This window comes from Pipistrellus kuhlii, unplaced genomic scaffold (genome assembly GCF_014108245.1).
Source record: "Pipistrellus kuhlii isolate mPipKuh1 unplaced genomic scaffold, mPipKuh1.p scaffold_m20_p_6, whole genome shotgun sequence".
NCBI lineage: Eukaryota > Metazoa > Chordata > Mammalia > Chiroptera > Vespertilionidae > Pipistrellus > Pipistrellus kuhlii.
The window spans coordinates 26,813,321-26,837,768 of NW_023425562.1; the positions used below are offsets into that span (position 1 = coordinate 26,813,321).

Below are 24,448 nucleotides of genomic sequence, written 5' to 3' on the forward strand. Positions count from 1 at the left end.
AGAATGAAATGAGAACATACGTGAGGTCCTTAGTACAGTGACTTGTGGGCAGTAACAATAAGTGTCAGCCCTTATCATTGTTAGCAACATTGCTACCATCCCCACTGACCTCTGACTCCGTTCACTTCCCTTCTGGGTTACTTTAACGTGCTCCTATCTGGCCCCTCAGAATGGTGCCGCGACACGCCCAGACAATTCCTGCTTGTCCTATCCGCCTCTTCTGTGTGGAACTACTTCCAGAACTTTGTTTGCTCACCCCCTTGGGTGCTCCTCACTCCTTCTCCTCCTCCCGTAATTGCTCCCACATACCTCCATCATTACTCTCAGCACATTTTTTTATAATGACTGTACTTGTTTGTGTTTCTGTCTCTCCCACTAGATTAATACTCATTAAAGAGGCAGATTCCTAAGCTCCACCTCTTTCCTTTGTAATTGACATCTCTGGGATAAAATGCCTATATCTCAGAAATAGGCATTTTTAACGAGCCACCCACCAGTTAAAGTTCCTTAAAGTTTGGAAAGCAGTTCTGCTCTAGATTATGTAAATTCTTTAAGCATGGGAATTTAGCCTTCCTCATCGCTGTGTGTACCCAGGATCTATCCCAGCGCCTGGCAAACAGAAGCACTTGATAATTGCTTGTTCAGTGAGTCAATCCTGACTCCTAGGGAGTCATGAGCCTGGGAGCGGCTGGGTGGGGTTCCATCTGGTGTAACCGCAGACAGAGCCATCTACAATAGTTGACGATGGTTCTAGGGAGCCCTATTGCTTTTGGAGGTCATCTCTGGGGTACATTAAGAGGCTTTTCAACTAGTCCTACTTTATTTCTTATCTATTTAGTTTCTGCGTATTGAGATTCTGTGTCAAATTTTCATTTTTATAAGGGTCTGCTGCTAAAAATAAATAGTTTGAAAATTGCTGTATCAGAATGGATTTTTAATTTAGGGAGAAAGTCAATCTTCCAGCAGGTAAGAAGTTTTGAAGAACTTTTGGATCTGTTTCTTTCCCGTTTGCCATGAACATGGCTTAAATATCCCAGGACAATAACAAAAACTGAGCTCTGATGTTTAACTGATTCCCAAATAGTGATGGTAAAGACTCAATTGACAGGTTCTTTACCCTGCCACGCTGGCAGAATGAGATGGTGGGAAGTCAGCAATTCTGAGCCTGTGCCGCTAGCATCTAGATTTTCTGAGCTCCTACGCATAGATTATTTGAATCTAAGGACATGTTCTCTAACTAAATTCAGAATTATCCTGAGCCTCAAAATAGCAGGATGTACTAGCCCATTATTAAAACAGAGTATATCTCTGTGGTCTTTTGCTTTCTATGGTATAAAGTCTATGTAATTAATTCCTCTTCCAAACACAGTTTCTGAAGTAAGTCTCTCCAATACATGTTTTCAATTTTGTACCTGATTTCTGCTTCTGAGCACTTTAATTTCCTCCATTATAACATATGTAGTTTTTCATCGGAAACTTAAGACACCGTTTCCTTCCCAGCTTGCAAATCTTCTTTCCCCTGCTGCCTTCTGGTATTACAGTAAAGTCTTCAAAAAATGGCTCATGACTAAGGGGTCTTGCGGTAAATAAGAAGATATAATTAGGGAAAATCTCAAAACTTTATGGTTTATGTATACTCTATGGTTAACAACTTAAAAAATATTTGATCACTATCAAGTATAGTAGTAATTAGGAATATTCTAAATGTTCTGCTATTGTCATTCCTAAAACTTGCATTGATGCACCTTGGTATTGATATCATAATGCAACTTTTATTTTTTTAAAATATATTTTATTGATTTTTTTACAGAGAGGAAGGGAGAGGGATAGAAAGTTAGAAACATCAATGAGAAACATCAACCAGCTGGCTCCTGCACACCACTTACTGGGGATGTGCCCGCAACCAAGGTACATGCCCTTGACCAGAATCAAACCTGGGACCCTTCAGTCCACAGGCTGACGCTCTATCCACTGAGCCAAACCGGTTAGGGCTCATAATGCATTCTTTATTCATTATCATCTAGATGGTATTAATAAGACATTGTGATTTTTTTTTTTAAAAGTATGGTTTTATTGATTTTTAGAGAGAGAGGAAGGAATAGGGAACAAGAGGTAGAAACAGATTGTAGGCTGCCTCCTGCGCACCCTCTACTGGGGATGGAACCGGCAACCTGGGCATATGCCCTGACCTGGAATTAAATCATGACCTCCTGGCTCATAGGTTGATGCTCAACCAGTGAGCCACACCAGCTGAACAGACTGATTTTTCATATTCTGTTACCTGAGGTACATTACTGGAACAGCATCACAAGCCCTGACCACCTGGAAAGTACCATGTCAGCCTCACCTTATAGAAAACAGGGCATCAGGTTATCACAGATGAACCGGGAACACTACCAACATCATTTAAAAAAAACAAACAAAATATTTTAAGGTTTGAAATGCACAATACTTGGTTGTCTTAGAAATTTATAGATCTCTCCTGCCACCTAGTGGGAAAACATCAAGCACAGTTCTGCATGTGCTGTCTCAAGGTCCAAACCACATAACACTTGCAAATTGTTATTTTAAAAATATTATTTACTAAGTAATCTCTCTGCTAGGAAGTCATCCTCTGAATGGCTACCGCACATGTGTATACATGCATCTACAAGAATTTAATTGTAGTGTCTGAAATAGAAGTAGATTGAAAGCAGTCTGAACCACCTTGGTTTGGAATTGCTATACCAAAGAATAGAGTGGAGCTGATTAAAGAATGGGGTGGGACTATATGTTATTAACATACCAAAATAGATGTTAATTGAAAAATCGAGGTGCATAAAGTAAAATTTTATTCCTGTAAAAATACATTTAACATACTTGCATACATACATACATATGAACAGATAAAGAAAAAAACAGCTACTTAGAGATAACTTTAGGCAAGAGTAAGTGAGAGACTTTCTTTCTTGCAACTTTATACACTGCTCCATTGATGGGAAAAAATGATCCCAGAGTTTGTATATTAAATGTTTTATTTATTCATTTATTTTTAAAATAACTACTTTCTTATTTAAATATAATTTATTGATTTTTTTTTTTTTTTTTTTTTTTTTTTTTTTTTTTTTTTTTTTACAGAGAGGAAGGGAGAGGGATAGAAAGCTAGAAACATCGGTAAGAGAGAAACATCGATCAGCTGCCTCCTGCACACCTCCTAACGGGGATGTGCCCACAACCAATGCTCTTGACCGGAATCGAACCTGGGACTCTTCAGTCTGCAGCAGGCCAACACTCCATCCACTGAGCCAAACCAGCTAGGGCTAAACGTTTTATTTTTTCTTGATTATAAAACTAATGTGTATTTACTATTGTATATTTGGAAAATAGAAATAAGCATAAGATTATTTTTTAAATGTATAATTTCAGCACTAAAATAGTCTCCTTTAATATTCTTAAATTCTATGTTTTATTCGAATAGGTAATATGGTCACATGATTCAAAAAAGGTCAACAATGTGAAAACACATTCTGGGAAGTCTCAGTTGACCCATGCCACCCTACCTTCTGTAACGACTTTTATTAGCTTCTTGTATAGTCTATCAGCCATAACTTCAGCTCTAGGCAATCACTAATCAGCTTTATGTCTACCAATTTTGGGCATTCCATATAAATGGATTCATACAATATGTGGTCCTTTGTGACTGTCTTCTTTCATTTAACATGTTTTCAAAATTTGTTGATGTCGATGTATCAGTACTTTATTCCTTTAAAATATATATATATTTTTTTACTCTATCCGGTTTGGCTTAGTGGAGAGAGCATTGACCTAAGGGCTGAAGGGTCCTGGGTTCGATTCCGGTCAAGGGCATGTACCTTGGTTGCAGGTTCCTCGGCCCTGGTCATGGTGCATGCAGGAGGAAACCAATTGATACGTCTCTCTCACATCGATGTTTCTCTTGGTCTCTCCCTCTCCCTTCCACTCTCTCTAAAAATCAGTGGGAAAATATCCTCAGGTGAGGACTAACAAAAAAAATTATTTTTCAATTACAGTTGATGTACAATAATATACTAATTTCAAGCGTACCACCCAGTGGTTAGACATTTATATAACTAGCAAAGTAATACCCCAATAAATCTAGTACCCATCTGATACATACATAGTTATTACCATGTTATTAACTATATTCCCTATATTGTAATTTATATCCCCCAGCACTGTTTTGTAACTACCAACTTATATTGCTTAATGCATTGCTTTTTCATGCACACCCAACCCCACACGCCCCCTCCTTCCACCCATCATCTGTCAACTGTCAAAATGTGCTACCTATGAGACTGTCTCTGGTCTGCTTGCTTGTTTATTTTGTTTTCTTAGATTCCACATCTAGGTGAAAGCATATGGTGTTTATCTTACACTGTCTGATTTAATTCGCTCAGCCCAATACCCTCTAGGTACATCTATGTTGCTGCAGATAGTACTGGCTGAGATACTATCAGAGATCAGGACACTGACTGCCTCACAAAAATCCAAACTAGCAGATTGGGTGCACAAACATAGTAACCGCCACAGTGCCTGGGAGGAATGGCAAACAACGAAGGGGGCCAATTGCCCCTCTCATTATATGGAGACTAGAGGCCCAGTGCACGAAATTCATGTATGGGTAGGTCCCTAGGCCTGGCCAGTGATCAGGGCTGATCTGGCCCTGTGGGGCAACCCGCGGGGCGATTGGGGAGGGGAACCCCCTGCTGGCACCCACCTTGGCAGGCCTGGCACCACTTGCTCACTGGTCCTGCCCCCCACCCCTACCACCTGTCACCTCCCTCTGCAAGGCAACTGACGGGGCGATCGGGAGGGCAGGAGGGGCCCACTCGCACCTACCTTGGCCAGCCTGAGGCCTCTAGGCTGCTCCTGCATTGAGTGTCTGCCCCTGGTGGTCAGTGCACATCATAGTGACTGGTCGTTCTGCCATTCAGTTGATTTGCATTTTAGGCTTTTATTATATAGGATGGTGGCAGTAGTAAACAATTGTCTGGTATGTTCTCACTTGTGCCCCTGCTGTACTCCTCCCCCACCAGGATATATATACAAAGTGGCCATTCTGGTACAAAATTGAGAGGTCTCCACTGCCTGGAGAACTCATCCTATTCTCTAAAAATCATTTATCTTTTAAATGGTTCCTGATGGGCCCAAGCTAGATGTCAGAGTCCCAACACTTTAAAAAACACATTTTTAAACATTGATTTCAGAGAGGGAGAGAGGGAGAGAGATAGAAACATCATTTATAAGAATCATTGATCGGTTGCCTCCCTCACAATACTGGGGATCGACCCCGCAATCTGGGAATCCAACCAGGACTCCTGGTTCATAGGTCGAGTCTCAACCATTGAGCAACACCGGCTGGGCCCAACACTTTTATTATTGCAATTAGATTTGTGCTTCTGTGCATTGCTCTCCTAGGAGTTAAGGTATGTGTTTTGGCGCCTCTAGAGCCTAGAATGATGCCCATCACTGAGTAGGTGCTCAAACATTTGACCAGTGAGATGTTTAAGGTGGCTTTGCCCCCTAGCACAGCAGCTCACGAGCCACATGCGGCTCTTTGGCCCCTTGAGTGTTCTGACGCCACTACTTCAAAATAGAGTCGCCCAGGCCGAAAACTGACTTCTGCCCACGGGCCACGAAGTTTCAGTCGCACTGTACGTGCGCACCTGCACGTGGTATTTTGTGGAAGAGCCACACTCAAGGGGCCAAAGAGCCGCATGTGGCTCCCAAGAAACTGCCCTAGCAGCCCTGAGGTCCTAGCAGCCTTCTCTACTCGATCTACAGCTTCTGCTGGTCCCTCCCTCTAAGGCCCGCCCTCCCACGCCCGCTTCGGTTCCGCCCACCACCTCCCAGGCCCCTCCCATTAGGCCCCGCCTCCAGCCCCGCCCTCCACTCCCCTTTCTCCTTTCTCTCTTCGGCTCCGCCCACCGCCCTCCGCGCCCTCCACGCTCTTCTTTGAGTGACGTTGCGGAGCGGTCTGAGCGGCCGGGGCGGAAGCCCCGCCTTACGGCTGACGTCAGCGCGCCGGGGTCGGGAAAAGCGCGCGTCGGGGAGCGTGGGCTTGCCCGAGAGCGGCGGGCCCACTACGTTGTGCTTTCTCACTTCCGAACGGTCCCCCGCCGGCCGGAGCCACCGGCCGCTGCCCGTCCGCGGCCGCTGAGCCGCGCCTGCGCAGCGCCCCCGGCCCGTGCGGGGTGCGCCGGCAGCCATGGCGCACCGCTGCCTGCTGCTGTGGGGCCGGGGCGGCTGCTGGCCCCGCGGCCTGCCCCCGCTGCTCGTTACCGGCGGCGGCGTGGGCCCCAACAAACAGGCCTACCTCCGGACGGTGAGTCCCGGGCGCTCTGTGCCCTCCGCCCCGAGCCGGGCCCGCTTCCGGGTCCGGAGAGCCGGGCGTCAAGGTCACCGGCCCCGGGGCGCACTCGTGGACCGCCGGGCGCCCGGGGCGAGTTCCTCGGGGAAGGAGGCCGCGTGCGCCGCCCTGAGAGACCTGGGCGCCCCGCGCTCCGGGCCGGGTGTCCCGTGGTTCTCGTGAGCACGCCGGTGCCTGTCTGGGCGTCGTGTTGGATTTTTGGAAATAATGTATCTCCGATGGAGTCAGATCTTTGTTATCCGGGGACTTCAAAAGATCGTCTTCGAGGGCCCTGTGACTTCATGCGAGGGTGAACGTGGCAACCGAGATCTAACAAGGTTAAGAGGAACTTATATCTGTCACTTCTTCGGCGTCGGTTGCCTTCGTTTTCACCTTGGATGGCATTGGAAAAATGGGGCGCATGTGTTGTGTCTGCACCCGAGCAGGATGTGAGAAAAGCACAGGTGTTGGAGTTACGAGCCTCCACTTTCCCATCTGTTGAGTGGGGCCATTGCTGGCGTTCTGTGTCTGGCACATCGTACACGTCAATACATTTGAACTGTGGTTCTAAGATAATGCCCCTCTTCGGGGGACACGGGCCTGCCTGTCCTCAGCAGAAGGTGGTCTCTCTTGGTGATAACCAGCAGATGCTAGTAGACAAACTGGCAGCCATCTTGGTGCGGGGCGGGCGGGGGCCCTGGCCCTGGCCCTGAACAGGTCTGTCCAGGTCGGGCCCTGGCGCCTGGGCTCTTGACTTGTGTAGGGAGAATTTCACAGCACGAGTCCAGGTGACTTTGAAGGTCCGTGCATTAAAGCCGGGCATCCGAAAACAAGGAAGGGCTTAGTATAGTTAGAAGCAACAGGAGAGCCTAGGCAGGGGCTTTAGCCCACAAGGAAGCCAGAGAAAAGGGGGCCTTGGGACCAGGTTCGGGGGTGAGTCTAGAATGAACTGCTGCGCCATCGCTCCCCTGGTTACAGGTCTCCTGCCTGGAGCTCTCAGAGTTTAGGAGACGCATGCCTCTTCTGAGAGGGAAGGGGCGGGCTCCCCAAGGGAGAGCACAGGCTGGGCCCTTTTTCTTTTAAAAACGTATTTTTTTATTGATTATTTTACAGAGAGGAAGGGAGAGGGATCGAGAGCTAGAAACATCGACGAGAGAGAAACATCGATCAGCTGCCTCCTGCACATCCCGCACTGGGGATGTGCCCACAACCAAGGTATGTGCCCTTTAACCTTGAATCGAACCTGGCACCCTCTAGTCCGCAGGCTGAGGCTCCATCCACTGAGCCAAACCGGTTTCTTGAGGGTTTTCTCTCTCTGTCCTTTTTCTTGAGGCTTCTCTCTCTTGTCAGTGGGAATTTTAGGGCCGGTCTCATCTCAGGGGGGCTTCAGCAGAATATTCAGTTTTCCAAGTGTATTCTTTCAGGGTGTGGTCTCTACTCATTGGTCAGTGCTGGGGCCAGGGGTCAGTTCAGCTGGTCCTGGTTTTGCTGCTTTTCTGGATTTGAAATACAACTGAGGCTTAGATGTTATCTCCAGGGAGGAGACCTTTCTGTGTCTGGTTGTAAATTGCATGGCCACTTTGTTCAAGTTGTCTGTCTCAGTTTCCTTAGCCCACTGGTCCTGGCCCAGTAAAGGTGATTTAGTAAGTAGTGGAGGTCTGCTATTTCAGCGACACAGGTTCTTGCTGTCTGTCAGTTCCTCAGAACCCAGCGTTGTTCTGGTTTTACTAGAGGTCCACAGAGAGGCAAAAGAGCTGGTGGGTTAAGGCCCTGGAGTTAGCCTCTGCACTTACAAGGGGCTATTGGTAGTACCTGTGTGGAGGTGAGAAACATCTAAACCTTAGAGAATTTTTATGAGTTTATTTGAACCAAACTGATGACAGAAACAAAATCTCAAATGCTCAGGAGAATGGCAACTTACAGTTTCTTTTATACATTTAAAATTAAGGAGGGAACACAAGCTAGATTACATGAAGGTGGGAGAAGGCAAGGTGGGGATTGGATAACAGGATGGCTAAGATTATGAGTTCTCTTGAGGGTGGTTATGCTTCTGAGGGGTCTGAAAAAGAAGCATTTCAAAAGTGTGTTAGATGCACAGAAGCAATGGACAGGGCTTGCTTAAAGGAAAGATAAAACTTTTACTTGAAGTTAAATGCCTGGGGTGTGGCTGCCCACCATGACCTGCCCAGTTCGGAATTTAATGATCAGATTACTCCATAAGGTTACTTTCCTTTAGATTTATTACTGCTTTTCTTTTTCATCCACACCTGTATTCATGGTTTTTACTCTTTGAACGTCCCTCACCAGTCTTGAATTATCTTCATTTCTTTCTACTCCATACTGCCCTTTTCAGTTTCTTGCCTTGCATTCATTTCCCTGTTTTGTTTTGCTGTAATTCCTTTCTTTTTGCCTCTAAAGATTATTGGAGTTAGATATAAGGAGCAGGTAGGATCTGCCATTTATTTGCAGTTTTTATGTCAGGAACCTTACCTAAAAGGCCTTTCTTTGGAGGAACACTATTGTCCTTGTGCGTCATCCATGTTGACATATAAGGAAGTCCTCTGTGCTGACAGTGATAGACGTCAGACCAGCATAGCTGTCAATCAAGAACAGTATCAGTGTTTCTGTCCTGTTTTGCTGTGTAATTGTGTATTAATTTGAAGTTAAATAAGCTCATTTTTTGTTTTTTTTAATTGACATTTTTTCTCATACCATAAACTTTATTATCTTAAAGTGTGATTTTTGACATATTTATAACCATCACTCCCTATTTCTCCCCAGTCGTTCCTCTAGCCCAAGGCAGCTACTAATTTACATTCTCTATGGATTTACCTATTCTGGACGTGCCATATAAATGGAATCATAATGTGTGGCTTTTTGTGTCTGATTTCTTGAACTTAAGCATTATGCTTTCAAGGCTTATCTATGTGGTAGCATTTATTAGTACTTCATTTCTTTTTATGGCTGAATGATATTCCATTGTATGAATGTACCACTTTTTTTTTTTTAATCTTCACCTGAGGATATAGTTCCATTGATTTTAAAGAGAGAGAGAGAGTGAGAGGGAGAGAGAAAGAAATATCTATGTGAGAGAGAAACATCGAACCTGAAACCTAGGTCTGTGCCCTGACGAGGAATCAAGCTCATAACCTTTTGGTGAATGGGACGCTGAGCCACCTGGCCAGAGAGACATTTAACAGTTTGAGAATTCCAAACTTTCCAGGTGGCTGCACTACTTCCCATTCCCACCAGCAGCGTATGAGGATTCCACTTTTCTCCACATCCTCACCAGCACTGTTATTGTCAGTCTTTTTGGTTATTGCTACTCTAGTGAATGTGAAGTGGTTTTGTGATGCTTTACTTTTCTCATCAGACCATAAAGGAGGCTAACAATGATGAATGCTAATATAGATGCACTTCATTTTAAACATTCTCATTTGTATTTAAAAGTTTGTCCTCCAAAAAAAAAATGGTGGTAAATTTTTACTTTGCAGAAGGATAATATTACTTGAGTTTTTTCACTCCCAGATTTGGATATATCCCCTCAATGTGCCTTGCCTTTGATTGCTTTTAACTGTACTAAAAATGTAATGGGAAGCTTCTTCAGTTGTTTTATGTTATACTTTTATTTACCTTGATTATATTTATACACAACTTTTTAGCAACAAATGTTATTTAAAACAGATGTATCTGTAATATTTAACAATATATTAAATATATTAAATAGGACAGTATATTAAATATCTTTATCAACTATTAGTAGTGCCGAAGCTGGTTTGGCTCAGTGGTAGAGCCTTGGTCTGTGGACTGAAGGGTCCCAGGTACAATTCCGGTCAAGGGCATGTACATTGGTTGCGGGCACATCCCCGGTAGAGGGTGTGCAAGAGGCAGCTGGTTGATGTTTCTTTCTCATCGGCGTTTCTAGCTCTCTATCTCTCTCCCTTCCTCTCTGTAAAAAATCAATAAAAACATATTTTAAAAACAAAACAAAACAAAAAACTATTAGTAGTATAAGTATTATCAGTGATGTTGGACCATAACTTTATCTTTGAACTTAGGTAAATTGTTTACGAGCAGCATTATTCTGTAATTTCAGATAAATCTTTCAGTATTATAGACCCTGCAGATTATTCATGAAGCAGCAGATTTTCCAAGTTTGTCTTTTGAATGCTGCAAATTAAGTAAACAATATCCAAAAGAATGTGTTGGCAGAGTTGTAGTTGGGCTACAGGTCTAACTTCTGTGTGATTTTGAAGTATTCTTGTGTTCCGGATCGTGACTTACGTCTATTGCTGGATAGAGTAGCAGGTTCCCTAGGAAGGGTCTGTCTCTGCTGGTCTGTGACCACCTGTTGAAGGGAGAAACATTTCATCCACTTTATGATAGTAGGAAATGAAGCCCTTTAAAAAAATTCTTTACTATAATTGATGCTTTCGTATGTCATGTTGCAGCTTTATCGCTATGCTACAACTCAAGCAACGACAAGCAGAAACTCACTTTTGACAGATGTAATTGCTGCTTATCGAAGATTCTGTTCTCGTCCTCCGAAAGGTAAACACTTCCCATGTGACCATAATGTTCTTCCCTGTTAAAGAGCGTGCCCAGTAGGTGTTTATTACATGGGGTGGGTACAGGTGGTGTTTCAGGTTGTCTCCCGCTGTAACTCACCCTGCCTCCTCCAGTCTGATTGCAAATGAAAATGTGTCATCTTCACATGTGAAGACGATGAAATTGACATGTCAATGAGACTTCTTCCTTTTACACCCCTGGGTTGTGAACTGTATTTGACTGATTTTCTCCTATATAAGAAATGTTACACTTTTAGCTTACGCTTGTTAATGATGGATCAGTTGCTTTAAAAATGAACACACATACACCAAACCTGATGACTTTTAGTTTGAGGATATGTATTTTTTATTTCAGGATTTGAAAAATACTTTCCTAATGGAAAAAATGGAAAAAATGGGAAAAAAGCTAGTGAACCTAAAGAAGTTACGGGAGAAAAAAAAGGTACCTTTTAAAAAGATTTGTTTGAACTTACCATTTTCCTCTAACACATGATGTTGGTGATAGTTTTCACTGAACAAGAGTGTTATTTTAAGGCAATTCTGAAACTAGTAGGTTACAAGTACATACGGTATTACACTTGGTGTCTTATTTTATCTTTAATTTTCTCGTTACATTTTCTTGTCATTTTTCAAGTTGAATTAATTTAAGGTCACCTTAGAGATAATGACTGATCAATATCAGTCATATTTAACGAATATATTTGACACATAATTTAAGTCACTGAGAAAAATCTTAGAAACCTAATACAAGCAGTTTATTTGACACACATGGTGGTATAGTCCATTTTTTCAAGTTGTTCTTCAGTGTCTTCAGGGATTCAGATGGCTGTCTTTTCTGTGTCTTCATGGACTTTCTTTATTCATGTCTGTGTCCAAATTCCCTCCCCACCCTTTTAAAAAATTTGTCTTTATTGTTGAAAGTGTTACAGATGTCCCCCTTTTCACCCCATTAACCTCCTCCACCCCACTCCCACGCCCTCTCCAGACCTTCACTGTGCTTATATACGTATAATTTCTTTGGTTAATCTCCCCTCACTCCCTCTGAGATTTTTCAGTTTGTTCCATGCTTCTGTGTCTCTGGATCTATTTTGTTAATCAGCTTATTTTGTTCATTACATTCCAAATATAAGTGAGATCATGTGATACTTGTCTCTCTCTGACTGGCTTATTTTGTTAGCATAATGCTCTCCAGGTCCCTCCATGCTGTCTCACAGGGTAAGAGATCCTTCTTTTGTACTGCTGTATAGTATTCCATGGTATAAATGTACCACAGCTTTTTTATTCACTCATCTACTGATGGGCACTTGGGCTTTTTCCAGGTCTTAGTTATTATAAATAATGCCGCTGTGAATATGGGGGTGCATATATGCTTTCTGATTGGTGTTTTGGGATTCTTAGGATACATTCCTAGAAGTGGGATCACTCCATATTACTTAGCATAGTGGCTGCACCAGTCTGCATTATGAAACACCAATTATATTGGATTAGGATCCACCCACAGGACCTCATTTTAACTTGATTATTTCTGTAAAGATCTTATCTCCAAATATGACCACGGGGGTTAGGACTCCAACATATGAATTAGGGGAGGAGGGACACAATTCAACCCATAACAGTGACTAATTTCAGATTCTTGCAAACTAATTTTATGTGGGTAGGGTTTTTAATATTTTATTTTGTTTTTAAAGCCAGTTTTCAGAATCTTGTCTTTCCTACAGAAAAACCTGTTAACTGTCCACTTCATGGGAGTGGGAAAGCAGAGTCCTTTTTACCTTCCAGTGAGAACTCAGGAATTCACTTTCCTGCATTCACCCCTCTCTGTCACTTACTATCACTTAACACTATAACAGACAATTCACGTTTTAAGCTACAATTTCTTCATCTGGAAAATGGGTGTAATTACCAGGTTATTGGGTTATTTTGCAGATTTCATGAGATAATTACATAAAGCACTGACAAGTCTCCTTGAATGTTTACTCTTTGTATTAGTCTCATCCTTCCTCATAGTACTTTAGTTACTGGTCAGTTGCCATAATGTGTTTTATAATATATACTTTATTAACTATTAACGGAAACATGTTGAGATATAAAAACCTGCTACGCTGCTGTATATGCGCTTTGTTTATGAACAGAATCAAAGCCAGCTGCTTCCCCACGACCTTCTGGAGGAGGAGTTGGTGGCGGTGGAAAACGAGGTGGCAAGAAAGAGGATTCTCATTGGTGGACCAGGTTTCAGAAGGTTAGATTCTCAGCTGTTTGTTAATTTTGAGGACCTGGGTTGGCCCCAGGAAAGTTAGGAGGCATTAATGGCATTGGGAGATGTATGTTTGTGTCTAACATAACATAGAACGTATTGGGACATTTCATTCTTCACAGTAACAGTCTCTTTTTTTGCCCAGGGTGACTTTCCATGGGATGACAAGGAATTCAGGATGTACTTTCTCTGGACTACTCTGTTTTGGGGTGGAGTCATGTTTTACTTCTTGTTCAAGAGCTCTGGAAGAGAAATCACATGGAAGGACTTTGTCAACAACTATCTTTCCAAAGGAGTAGTAAGTATTTTATGAGATTGGAGGCTACTATGGTTAAAAAGGTAAAACCAGTGGGTTAGGTCAATAAAGTGACCGTCAACGAGTTAGCAAAGCCTGTCCATTGAAGAGGTACTATTTTCATATTGGATTTTTTTAATGCTGAAAAGTACTGCAACCAAAAAACCTGTTTGTTTTGACCCAGCAACCCCCAAATTTGCTATAAAATCCCCTTTTAAAAATTAAACATATTTTATTGATTTTTTACAGAGAGAAAGGGAGTGGGAAGGTTTTACAGGAATGTTCATGACAGCATTGTTTGTGATAACGAACATTTTCAAATGGCTGCAATGTCTGTTATGACAAGGATGGATAAATAATTTGAGGTGTGCTCAATGGAGTGGAATACTCCACAGACTGACATGTCAGTGTGGATAAACCTCACAGACAGAACAAAAGGAAGAAAGACAATGCTGTGGAAGAATACATATCAAATGACACTGTTTTTGTTGTTGAGTGTATGTGTAGGGTGACACTTGTGCATGGTACAGTGCTTTGGGATGGTCCGCACGTAATGCAGAGTGGCCACCTCTGCAGGAGAGGGCGAGACTGGTGGCGTCAGCAGTGTGTGGTATTTTATTTTTCAAGCCAGAAGGGAGAAATGGGTTATCCTTAAATTATTTATCATCATTCTTTGTATGCCTGAAATATTATATGCATTTTAAATGAGCTTAAAAGAATACCTCAGGTCTTTTCTGTACACTTATGTTTGAATATTTAACTTTAAAATTCCAGGTAGACAGACTGGAAGTCGTCAACAAGCGTTTTGTTCGAGTGACTTTTACACCAGGGAAAACTCCTGTTGATGGGGTAAATGATTTTATTAATTGATGTGCATTAGCTGTAAATTAACTCCTCAGATTTAAAGCTGAAAAGCAAACATTCCCTCACATACACTGGACATGCCAGCACTGGGCAGTGCAGCAGTTATAACCTTCACTACCATAGGTGAGAATGTGCGTGTTGCCTACATAATTGTGATCTGAGGATTGTTTTGGTTTTAGTAATCATTTTGGCCATGCATTTAGGAAACAGTGAGAGAAATCCCAGTTTTTAGTAGTATTCCAAGACTTTATTTTTTTAAATATATTTTATTGATTTTTTTATAGAGAGGAATGGAGAAGGAGAGAGAGTTAGAAACATTGATAAGAGAGAAATATCAATCAGCTGTCTCCTGCACACTCCCTACTGGGGATATGCCCGCAACCAAGGTACATGCCCTTGACGGGAATCTGAAGATGTCTATATAAGGATGTTTTTTAAATCATTGTTTATGGAGCAAAAATTATACATAGATAAATGTCTACCTTAGGCCTGGTTACCAGTAGGGCTCCTCACTTCGCTGGAGCATTAATCCCTCGGCTGGAGTGGGGCTCTCAGTGGGCAGCGTTCTCCCCAGAGGGGAAGGGTCACAGTATTGGCAGGCACAAGCATTGACGTGTGAAAGTTATACCACTTTATTTTGAATTACTTTCTCCTTCATATTGCAGTTAAGGTTTTACTTTGGTTGTTATTACTGTGTCACATTAGCTTTTAGTAGTAGTTTGGGAATAGGTAGCTGAGAAATAACTGGGAAGTGGAGAAGAGGTAAAATAAGTATATTTATTTCTGAAAAGATAAAAAAGCATTGTTTTCAAATAGATTTTTTATTCTTTTGAGCTTATACTTTTAAAACTAGTGTGGAATATTGCTTAAGAAATGCTTATTTGCCAAGGATTGCTAGGTGTTCTCACGGAGTGAAACTTAATAACTGTGTTGTTAAAACCTGTCTTTTATTATTGTTGGGTTTTTTAATTCGTAAACTTGTAGTATCCCTTAAAATATTCTTTAAAAGCTGAACCCTTTAATGAATTAAACTCTTGTTCCCCCTTCATTCTTAGGATATTTTGTTTTTCTGTTTTTATAGCAATACGTCTGGTTTAATATTGGCAGTGTGGACACCTTTGAACGGAATCTGGAAACTTTACAGCAGGAATTGGGCATAGAAGGGGAGCATCGGGTACCTGTTGTCTATATTGCTGAAAGCGATGGGTAAGAAGCAGTGAAAATACTTAAACATGTTGAAGACTGTTCACCATGCTCATGATTCACTTTGTGTTCTATCTATTAAGTACATGCCGGTTACACATTAGATTGTCAAATAAGCCTTTTTCAGTTTGGCCAGATTTTTTAAAAACCCATTGGTAATTTACTAGTTTTTGCTAGTAACTGATAGATTTTTCTACACATTTATAATGATTAAGCAGTGGTTTGGGGTATTCATACCCATTGCACTTTTAGTAGGATCTTAGCTTAAAGAGCTATGATGTGTTAAAGAGTGGCATTCCTACCTTTTAACTACATTCACATTTATATTCCAGAATTTTCCAAGAGTCAAAGTTGCTGCTTCTCTTCGGGGTTACTTGTCTTTAACAAAGCCACTTAGAAGTCTGAGTCTTTCAAGAAGTGATTTCAGAAGTCACTTGTCTTTAAGTTTATTTAGGAATTATATTGCCTTTGAGGGGTCATCAGGGTACAGCCAGGTAGATCACTCCATTTGCATTAAATACTGAAGGTATACCTTGCTCTAGAGTTAGAAATTTGAAAGTGAAAATAGAAATAAATGTTCATTTTTTTGTGTATATGAAAGCAGAGAAATGGAGAGTTGATTGAGCTGTTAGGTTGCTCATTAGGGACCTTCTTGAATCCTGGTTTATGTAAACCTACAACCTACCTGCAGTATTTAGACTTAGATAGCTATTGAAGTGGTCTCACAGGTGATATATCTCTCAGCCCTTGAGGCTGTAGTATAATTATTTAACTTTATAGGCTGGTGCTGAAACATTACAAAAGTATTATTGCACCATTCTTTACATTTTTATTGTCAGTGTTGTTGTGTCCTCCAGAAATAAACCAAATGTAAATTTTTCATGGTTCTTGTTGCCTGCTGTAGGAGCGTTTACCATATTGTAAAGGATGAAAAATTAAAAGTACATACTGGTTTTTGACCTGAGACAAATAGACAAAAGGCATCCCCATGCTTTAAGTCATTTCTGAGCACATTCCCCCTTAGGTTTGGAGAGCTAACCAGCTGTGAATCTGTCTCAAACCGCACAATCCGGGCAGAGTGGCTGTGCAGTGCACATCATCACCGATACTGCACAAGCAAGCACAGTAACAATTGCTACTGTATAAGTAGTGGGACTAAAAATCTTATACCCATATCTGAGAGTTCAACAGGAAGTCTGTTAAGCAGGCAGTATATGTTCTCTGTTGAAAACTAAGAAAGTACAAAGAAAATAAGCATTTATAACCTCAATACCCAGAGATAAATATTAGCAGTTTTGATGCCATTCCTTCAAGGATGGGATATTATTATATTTTATAATGTCCCTTTTACAATCATTAAGTATATGCACGATTTTGAAAAGAAATCAGTATAAGAACTATAATAAGTAGGAGAAAGAAAAAAATTCATAATAAAATGGTATAAATTTAAATATGTAAATGCTGCCCTGAACAATGTGACTCAGTGGTTATAGCACTGGCCCACACACTGAAAGGTCATGGGTTCGATTCTTGGTCAAGGACATGTACCTAGCTTGCAGGTTTGATTTTGGCCCCAGTCAGGGCACCTGAGGGAGTGAAGGCAATCATTCATTGTGTCTCTCCCATCAATGTTTCTCTCTCCCTCTCCCTTTACTCTCTAAAAATCAATGGAAAAAGATAACCTTAGATGAGGATTAACAACAACAACGAAAGTATATCTTGCAAAACATTAAAAAAGCCAGTGATTAGCAGTCTTAAAGGTATGTTGCTCTTGTGTATGATTCCCTTTTTAGTTCCTTCCTCCTGAGCATGTTGCCCACGGTGCTCATCATCGCTTTCTTACTGTATACCATACGAAGGGGGCCTGCTGGTATTGGTCGGACAGGCCGTGGTATGGGTGGACTCTTCAGTGTTGGAGAAACCACTGCCAAGGTCTTAAAGGATGAGATAGATGTGAAGTTCAAAGATGTGGCTGGCTGCGAGGAGGCCAAGCTAGAGATAATGGAATTTGTGAATTTCTTGAAAAACCCAAAGCAGTATCAAGACCTAGGAGCAAAAATTCCAAAGGTAAAGTAAACTTCCAGAGGTTATTTCCAACTCATTAACCCCAAAATCTCTTGAATTATTTCTTGATCTCTGAAGTTATAATTTTATGAAGTTTGATTACTCATTATAAAGAAGCTGTTTTTTCTTTTCTCTTAACTTATTAGTCTCTGCTTACTCAAGGGTCTTTTTGGGGTTGCTTAGTGTGTGGGAATGTGTGTTCTTGCATGTACTATGTATATATTCCAAAAGATTTGTATTTTCGGCTCTTGGAAGCTTTCCTTGAGTTGCCGTCCTTCTCCCTCCAGCCTGCTTTAGATACCCCTTTCTTAGCAGCTGCAGTGCCCTGAGCATATTCCTCCCTGCTGTCACCCAGTTGCCCCTCCTTCAGCAGGTCTGAATAGACCCCCTCCTGGGCTTGGCTCTGAGATCCATGGCACAGGACTCAGTGGACAAGAGCCAGACAGCACTAATTCTTGCCTTCCTTCTTCTTAGCAGACATCCTTGTGACCACAGCTGGTGGTCAGCTGGCCTTGCTAATCGTTATACTCCCAGGGCCAGCCTCAGTCATTAAGTAAATGAATCGGAAAATTTTAAAAAAAAATATATTTTATTGGTTTTTTACAGAGAAGAAGGGAGAGAGATAGAGAGCTAGAAACGTCGATGAGAGAGAAACATCGACCAGCTGCCTCTTGCACACCCCTTACTGGGGATGTGCCCGCAACTCAGGTACATGCCCTTGACTGGAATCGAACCTGGGACCTTTCAGTCTGCAGACCGATGCTCTACCACTGAGCCAAACCAGTTTCGGCTGAATCAGAAAATTTTAACTAGTTCTTTTAAAAATCCATTAATAACATTTACTTTAAAGGAAACCTTTGAAAAGGGAATCATTGCTTCCTTGATTTTGTATCCTACCTATATGGATAAAAACTCATTTTTATAATTTGCTATTAGCTTACTTAATTACCAGTATACATCGTATTTAGTTATCTTCACAATTTAAGTAATTATAGTTTTTAATTAAATATATGTATATATATTTTTTTAGTTCACCATTGGTCAGTAAATTTTTATTTCATTTGTGAAATTTTGAAGGGAATAAAATAAGTAGAATATAAATTGGGAGTGTAATGTTTGTGTCTCCTTAAATTATTTAAGTAAACCTTAGTTGGTTTCTCTCTCCCTGTTAGTTTATTAGTAGTTTCCTAGCTTAAGTCATCCTTTATGTACTGTTAGAAAGGTCTAAAAAGTAACAGTAAACATCTTATAAAATAAGGGAAGTATCTAAGGTTTCACATTCTGATCGAATTTTCAAAAGTAATATAGTCTAATAATCCTTTTCTTCCTCTTCTTACTAATATTCTACCTTCAAGTGTTTAAGAAATATTTAGTGCATATCACTAAAATTTTATATAATTTGTACCTAGGAATTACCTATAGATGTGCAATTTACTTTTCTGAAATTCTAGTTAAATAAACTTTCTCTTTTTATATCTGAAGGGCGCCATTCTCACTGGCCCTCCAGGCACCGGGAAAACACTGCTGGCCAAGGCCACGGCCGGAGAAGCCAACGTCCCTTTCATCACTGTTAGTGGATCCGAGTTTTTAGAGATGTTTGTTGGTGTGGGTCCAGCTAGGGTAAGTCTTGTTTTATTCTGATGGTGCAACTTCCTCCTCTTCCTTCTCCTCCTTTATTCCCCTGAAATGGGGATTTGGTAAAGATGGCCCTGTGCCTGGGGTCCTGTGGAGTGACTCCTCTGCAGTCACTGCTTTGCACACTCTTCCAGGAAAAAGCCTCAGCAAGGCCTGTGACTTCACCCCACTTTCCCTCACTCTGACCACGATTGCAGTCTGTTCATCGGGTTCTCTTTTTGTTGAGTTGTAAGAGTTCTTTATATATTATGGATACTAACTGCCTAGTCAGATATATGATTTGCAAATATTTTCTTTTAAATATATTGTTTTTATTGATTTCAGAGTAGAAGTGAGAGGGAGAGAGAGAGAGAGAAACATCAATGATGAGAGAATCATTATCGGCTGCCTCCTGCACACCCTACATTGGGAATCGAGCCCATAACCCAGGCATATACCCTTACCTGGAATCAATCCCGGGACTCTTCAGTCCTCAGGCCAATCCTCTATCCATTAAACCAAATATTTTCTTTTTTTCTGTGTGTTGTCTTTTCACATTTTTGAGAGTAAAGCACCAAAGTTTTAAATTTTGATGAAGTCCAATATATCTATGCTTTTTTTTCTTTTGTTGTTTGTGCTTTTAGTGTCAACTAAGAATCTATTGCCAAATCAAGGTTGTAAATATTTTCCCTATGTTTTCTTCTAAAGATTTTGTAGTTTCAGTGGTTTAATTTAGATTTATGATCTATTTCAAATTAATATCCATTTTTAGTTAATAAGATGTGATAAAAAGGTCAAATTTGAGATTATAGACATTTGCTCATGTTAAATCAGTTACTCACCAAGTTACTTGCCACTTCTTTGCTGCTTGTAACTTTTAAAATATGTACTGTATAGTAGAGCACACACAAAAGAATTTTCTTCCTGTGGGACAGGAAAGTTGATGTTTATTTTTTATTTGGAGGATAAATAGTATTCATTTGTCAACTGACTATTATTTATATTTTTACTCAGGTTCGAGACTTATTTGCCCTTGCTCGGAAGAATGCCCCTTGTATTCTCTTCATTGATGAAATAGATGCCGTGGGAAGGAAGAGAGGAAGAGGCAACTTTGGCGGGCAGAGTGAACAGGAGAATACACTTAATCAGTTGCTTGTGGAAATGGATGGTGAATTTTCAAGTCTTTTGGATTTTAAACTACGCTTTTTTATATATTACTGGAGGCCTGGTGCACTGGAGGGGGATCCCCCAGCCCGGTCTGCCCCCTCTCACAGTCTGGGAGCCCTCAGGTTGGAGGTGACCTGGTGATCAGGGGAAGGTGACACCCCCATCACACCTCTGCTGCTGCCACTCCTGGCAGTGCGAGCCTCGGCTGGCCCTGGTTACCTGAGCCTTGGGCCAGCCCTGGGTGTCTGGGCAGCCGACATACAAGGCTTGCCTGCGCCTTGAGTTGGCCCTGGGTAGCTGGAGGACTGAGGGGACTGGGGGACTCTGGAGGTAGGCATGCAGAGCGGCCAGACCCCCCTGGGGGCGTGCCCGGCCATGCCATGTGCCTGCTGCCCTGGCAGGGCTGAGGGGACTGAACACTGCCATCTGAGGGTGTGATGGTCAATTAGCATATTGTCTGTGGGCACTGCCATCTTTGTGAGGGCTTGATGATCAATTAGCATATTCCCTTTTTATTAGATAGGGTATCTCAAAGGAAAATCCTTGTGCTCATATTTAGTACCAAAAGATAAAAAGCATTGTCCTTAAGAAATAGCCTTTTTAAAGGCTGGTATTTGTATCTGGGGCTGAATAAGAGAAAAATTGGTGAAATGATTTACAAAAGACTTATAGTCTCATTCTCAAAACTATGATTTTGAAGCATCAGAAAAACCCATTTGTAACCATGTGAATTTGGCAAATTTTGAATACTTTTACTTAGAAAGCAGCAATCTTTCCATGGTAGTCAGCTTTTTAAAATTTATTTGGGAAAGCCAATTCTTAGGATGTGCCAGTTTCTTTATGCCATAAGGTATGTGGATGCTCTTGAGTGCTTAGAAAGAGGAGGCAGTGTCGAGTATTGAGCCAGTTTGCATTACTGAGTGGGCATTGTATCCAGAGTCAGAGGGTGGTCAGCCCACGAGCAGCACTACATATTTCAATCAGAGAGCCTTCTTTGGGGGAAATTAGCTTCTGAACTCTTGAGGTGCCAAGGTCCTGCAGCTATGGCCTTGACATTTGAGAAATGGCCAGTAAAACTGAGCAAGATTAGCCTGGAGAAGTTGTTGGAGGTGTTTTCAATTATGCAGTGGCTGTCCCATGGCCCAGGGAGTTTAGACACATCATTTGCAAGTTTTAATCTTATTGATTATAAAACTTTAAAAATTAACAATATAATCTGAATTTTTAGTTAAATAAATTAAAATCTTTGATCATTTGTCTTGAGAAATTTGCTTCTTAATGTTTTGAGTCTTACTAGTGTTATTAAGGACAAGATGAATAGTAAGAAAGGTCATTTATGTTTGTGACTTAAAATTCATTGGATAATAAATTGGGAAAAAATATTAAGTGTCATATGTCTGTAGTGCTTGTACATTCTTCACAGGCACATTGTTACTTTCTGCCTCATGTCATTTAATAATTGCATCTTTGTTATCTTTTCAGGTTTTAACACAACAACAAATGTAGTCATTTTGGCAGGCACCAATCGACCAGATATCCTAGATCCCGCACTGATGAGGCCAGGGCGCTTTGACAGGCAAATCTTTATTGGTAAGATGGTTTTCGTTGGGTTAGTCCAGTTTTTGTGAGGATGTCACAGTTTCACTGATCCCCCCCCCCCTAAAAATAATTTCTCCAGGACCACCGGACATAAAAGGAAGAGCCTCTATTTTCAAAGTTCACCTCAGACCCCTAAAACTGGACAGTTCCTTGGAAAGGGATCACCTGGCAAGAAAACTTGCATCCTTAACCCCAGGGTTTTCAGGTGAGTGGAAAATAAACACTTCCTGTTTATAAGTCCTTTTTAAATCAATGACAGCTGCCAAGCACCAGTTTACTTTGTTACTTCACATGTCGGGGCTTCCTAGGTGTATATTTTTACTTTTTATTTGGGAAATTTCAAACACACAAGTTGAGAAAATAGTGTAATGAACCCCTCTGCACCCATCACCTAACTTTGGGAACAATTCTTAATTCATATCTAACTTTGTCTATACCTTCACCCTCTTCCTCTGTCTCTGGGTAACTTGTCACAAATTCCTTGACAGCATATCATTTTATCCATTAATGTTACAGAAATTATTTGTGTTTTTTTTTTAAAAAACAACTCAATATTGAAATAAAATTAAGATACCATCAAATTCACCTCTGTTAAAAGATACAATTCAGTGTTTTTTAGTATATTCACTATAGTTTTGAAGCCAATCACTATAACTTAAAAATATGTTCATCACCCCAAAAGAATCCATAAGCAGCCATTCCTTCCACTCCTAGCCGTAGGCAACCCCTAATTTATTTTTTGTATGTATAGTTTTTTCTATCCTCTACTCTCATATATATAGAGAATTATATAACACTAGAGGATTGGTGAATGATATTCGTGCACTTGGGGGAGGAGGGGTCCCTGTGCCCTTTTGCAGTTTGGAAGCCATCAGTCGGACATCCTTAGTGCTGCCATGGAGGCAGGCCATTGTGCTTGCCAGCCATCAGCCTGGCCTGTGGCTGAGCGGTGCTCCCCCTGTGGGAGCGCAATGACCACCGGGGGCAGCTCCTGCATTGAGCATTTGCCCCTTGGTGGTCAGTGCACATCATAGCAACTGGTGGTCCTGCCGTCCAGTTGATTTTCATATTACCCTTTTATTAGATGGGACTAGAGGTCTGGTGCCGAATTCATGCAGGTGGGGTCCAGCTGCCTGCCCCCGATTGGCTGCAATGCAGGGGGAGAGGCCATGGAGGCCACAGACAGTTGTCTGGCCAGCCCTGCTCCCTGGTCGAACTCCCAGTTGAGAGAACAATTTGCGTATTAGCAAATTGATATAATTTAAAATATATATATTTTATTTTTTACAGAGAGAAAGAGAAGGATAGAGAGCTAGAAACATCGATGAGAGAGAAACATTGACCAGCTGCCTCCTACACACTCCCTACTGGGGATGTGCCCGCAACCAATGTACATGCCCTTGACCGGAATCGAACCTGGGACCCTTGAGTCCGCAGATCGACGCTCTATCCACTGAGCCAAACCAGTCTCAACAAATTGATACAATTTTTATTATATAGGATGGTCTTTTGTATCTGTCTTCTTTCATGCAGCATAATGTTTTCAGACTTTATACATGTTATAGTACGTGTCAGAATTTCATGGTTTTTTTTTTTATGGCTGAATAACATTTTATTATATGGATATACCACTTATTAAAATATATTTTTATTGATTTCAGAGAGGAAAAGAGAGGGAGAGAGAGAGAGAAACATCAATGATGAGAGCGAATCATTGATTGACTGCCTTCTGTACACCCCCCACTGGGGATTGAGCCCACAACCCAGGCATGTGCCCTTTATTGGAATTGAATCTGAGACCCTTCAGTCCATAGGCTGACGCTCTGTCCACTAAGCCAAACCAGCCAGGGCTACCACATATTATTTATCCATTTATTAGTTGATGGACATTTGTGGGTTTTTAAAATTTTTTATCTTGGCTATTGTGAATCATGCTATTATTAAAATCTATGTACATATTTTTATATGGACATATGTTTTCATTTCTCTTGATTATATATGTAGGAGTAGAATTGCTGAATCACTTTTTGAGAAACTGCCAAGTTGTTTTCCACAGCAGCCGCACCATTTTACATTCCCATCTGCAGAGTATGAGGGTTCCAGTTTCTTCACATCCTCACCAACACTTGTCATTGTCTTTTTTACTACAACCATCGTAGTGGGTGTGAAGTGGTATCTCAAGGATTTGATGTGTATTTGTGTAATGTGTAGTAAAGATGATGTTGAACATCTTTTAATGTGCTTTTTCCAAGAATTCTTAAATGCAAAATGTTTTTAAAACATTTATGCAAGATAGATTTCCTACCTCCCTCTTCCAAACTCGAATAAATAGGAGCATTTGAAAAGTATGAGGAGATTATAACAAGTTCATTGTTAGAGGAAGATAGATTTCTCAGATGTCTCAGGGTCCTAACTTTTTATTTGCTTTTTGTTTTTGGACTTTGCTGTTTATA

General features: G+C 41.2%; 1 protein-coding gene across 5 annotated transcripts in view; it reads left to right on the top strand.

Moving 5' to 3' along the window:
• Positions 1-6,025: 6,025 nt before the first annotated feature.
• AFG3L2 (AFG3 like matrix AAA peptidase subunit 2) overlaps positions 6,026-24,448 on the top strand; it is a 30,250-nt gene continuing 11,827 nt past the window's right edge. Inside the window, exons 1-12 of one of the 5 annotated variants that reach the window (XM_036417437.2) lie at positions 6,026-6,343; positions 10,819-10,918; positions 11,291-11,377; positions 13,065-13,174; positions 13,335-13,487; positions 14,259-14,333; positions 15,430-15,554; positions 17,345-17,618; positions 19,098-19,235; positions 20,244-20,397; positions 21,879-21,986; positions 22,075-22,200. In XM_036417437.2, the coding sequence (XP_036273330.1) occupies positions 6,227-6,343; positions 10,819-10,918; positions 11,291-11,377; positions 13,065-13,174; positions 13,335-13,487; positions 14,259-14,333; positions 15,430-15,554; positions 17,345-17,618; positions 19,098-19,235; positions 20,244-20,397; positions 21,879-21,986; positions 22,075-22,200 (1,567 nt within the window). In that variant the 5' untranslated portion in view covers positions 6,026-6,226. Of the gene's footprint in view, positions 6,344-10,818; positions 10,919-11,290; positions 11,378-13,064; positions 13,175-13,334; positions 13,488-14,258; positions 14,334-15,429; positions 15,555-17,344; positions 17,619-19,097; positions 19,236-20,243; positions 20,398-21,878; positions 21,987-22,074; positions 22,201-24,448 lie in introns of those variants that run through there. The other 4 variants (XM_036417433.2, XM_036417434.2, XM_036417436.2 and 1 more) reach the window with 4 other exon arrangements.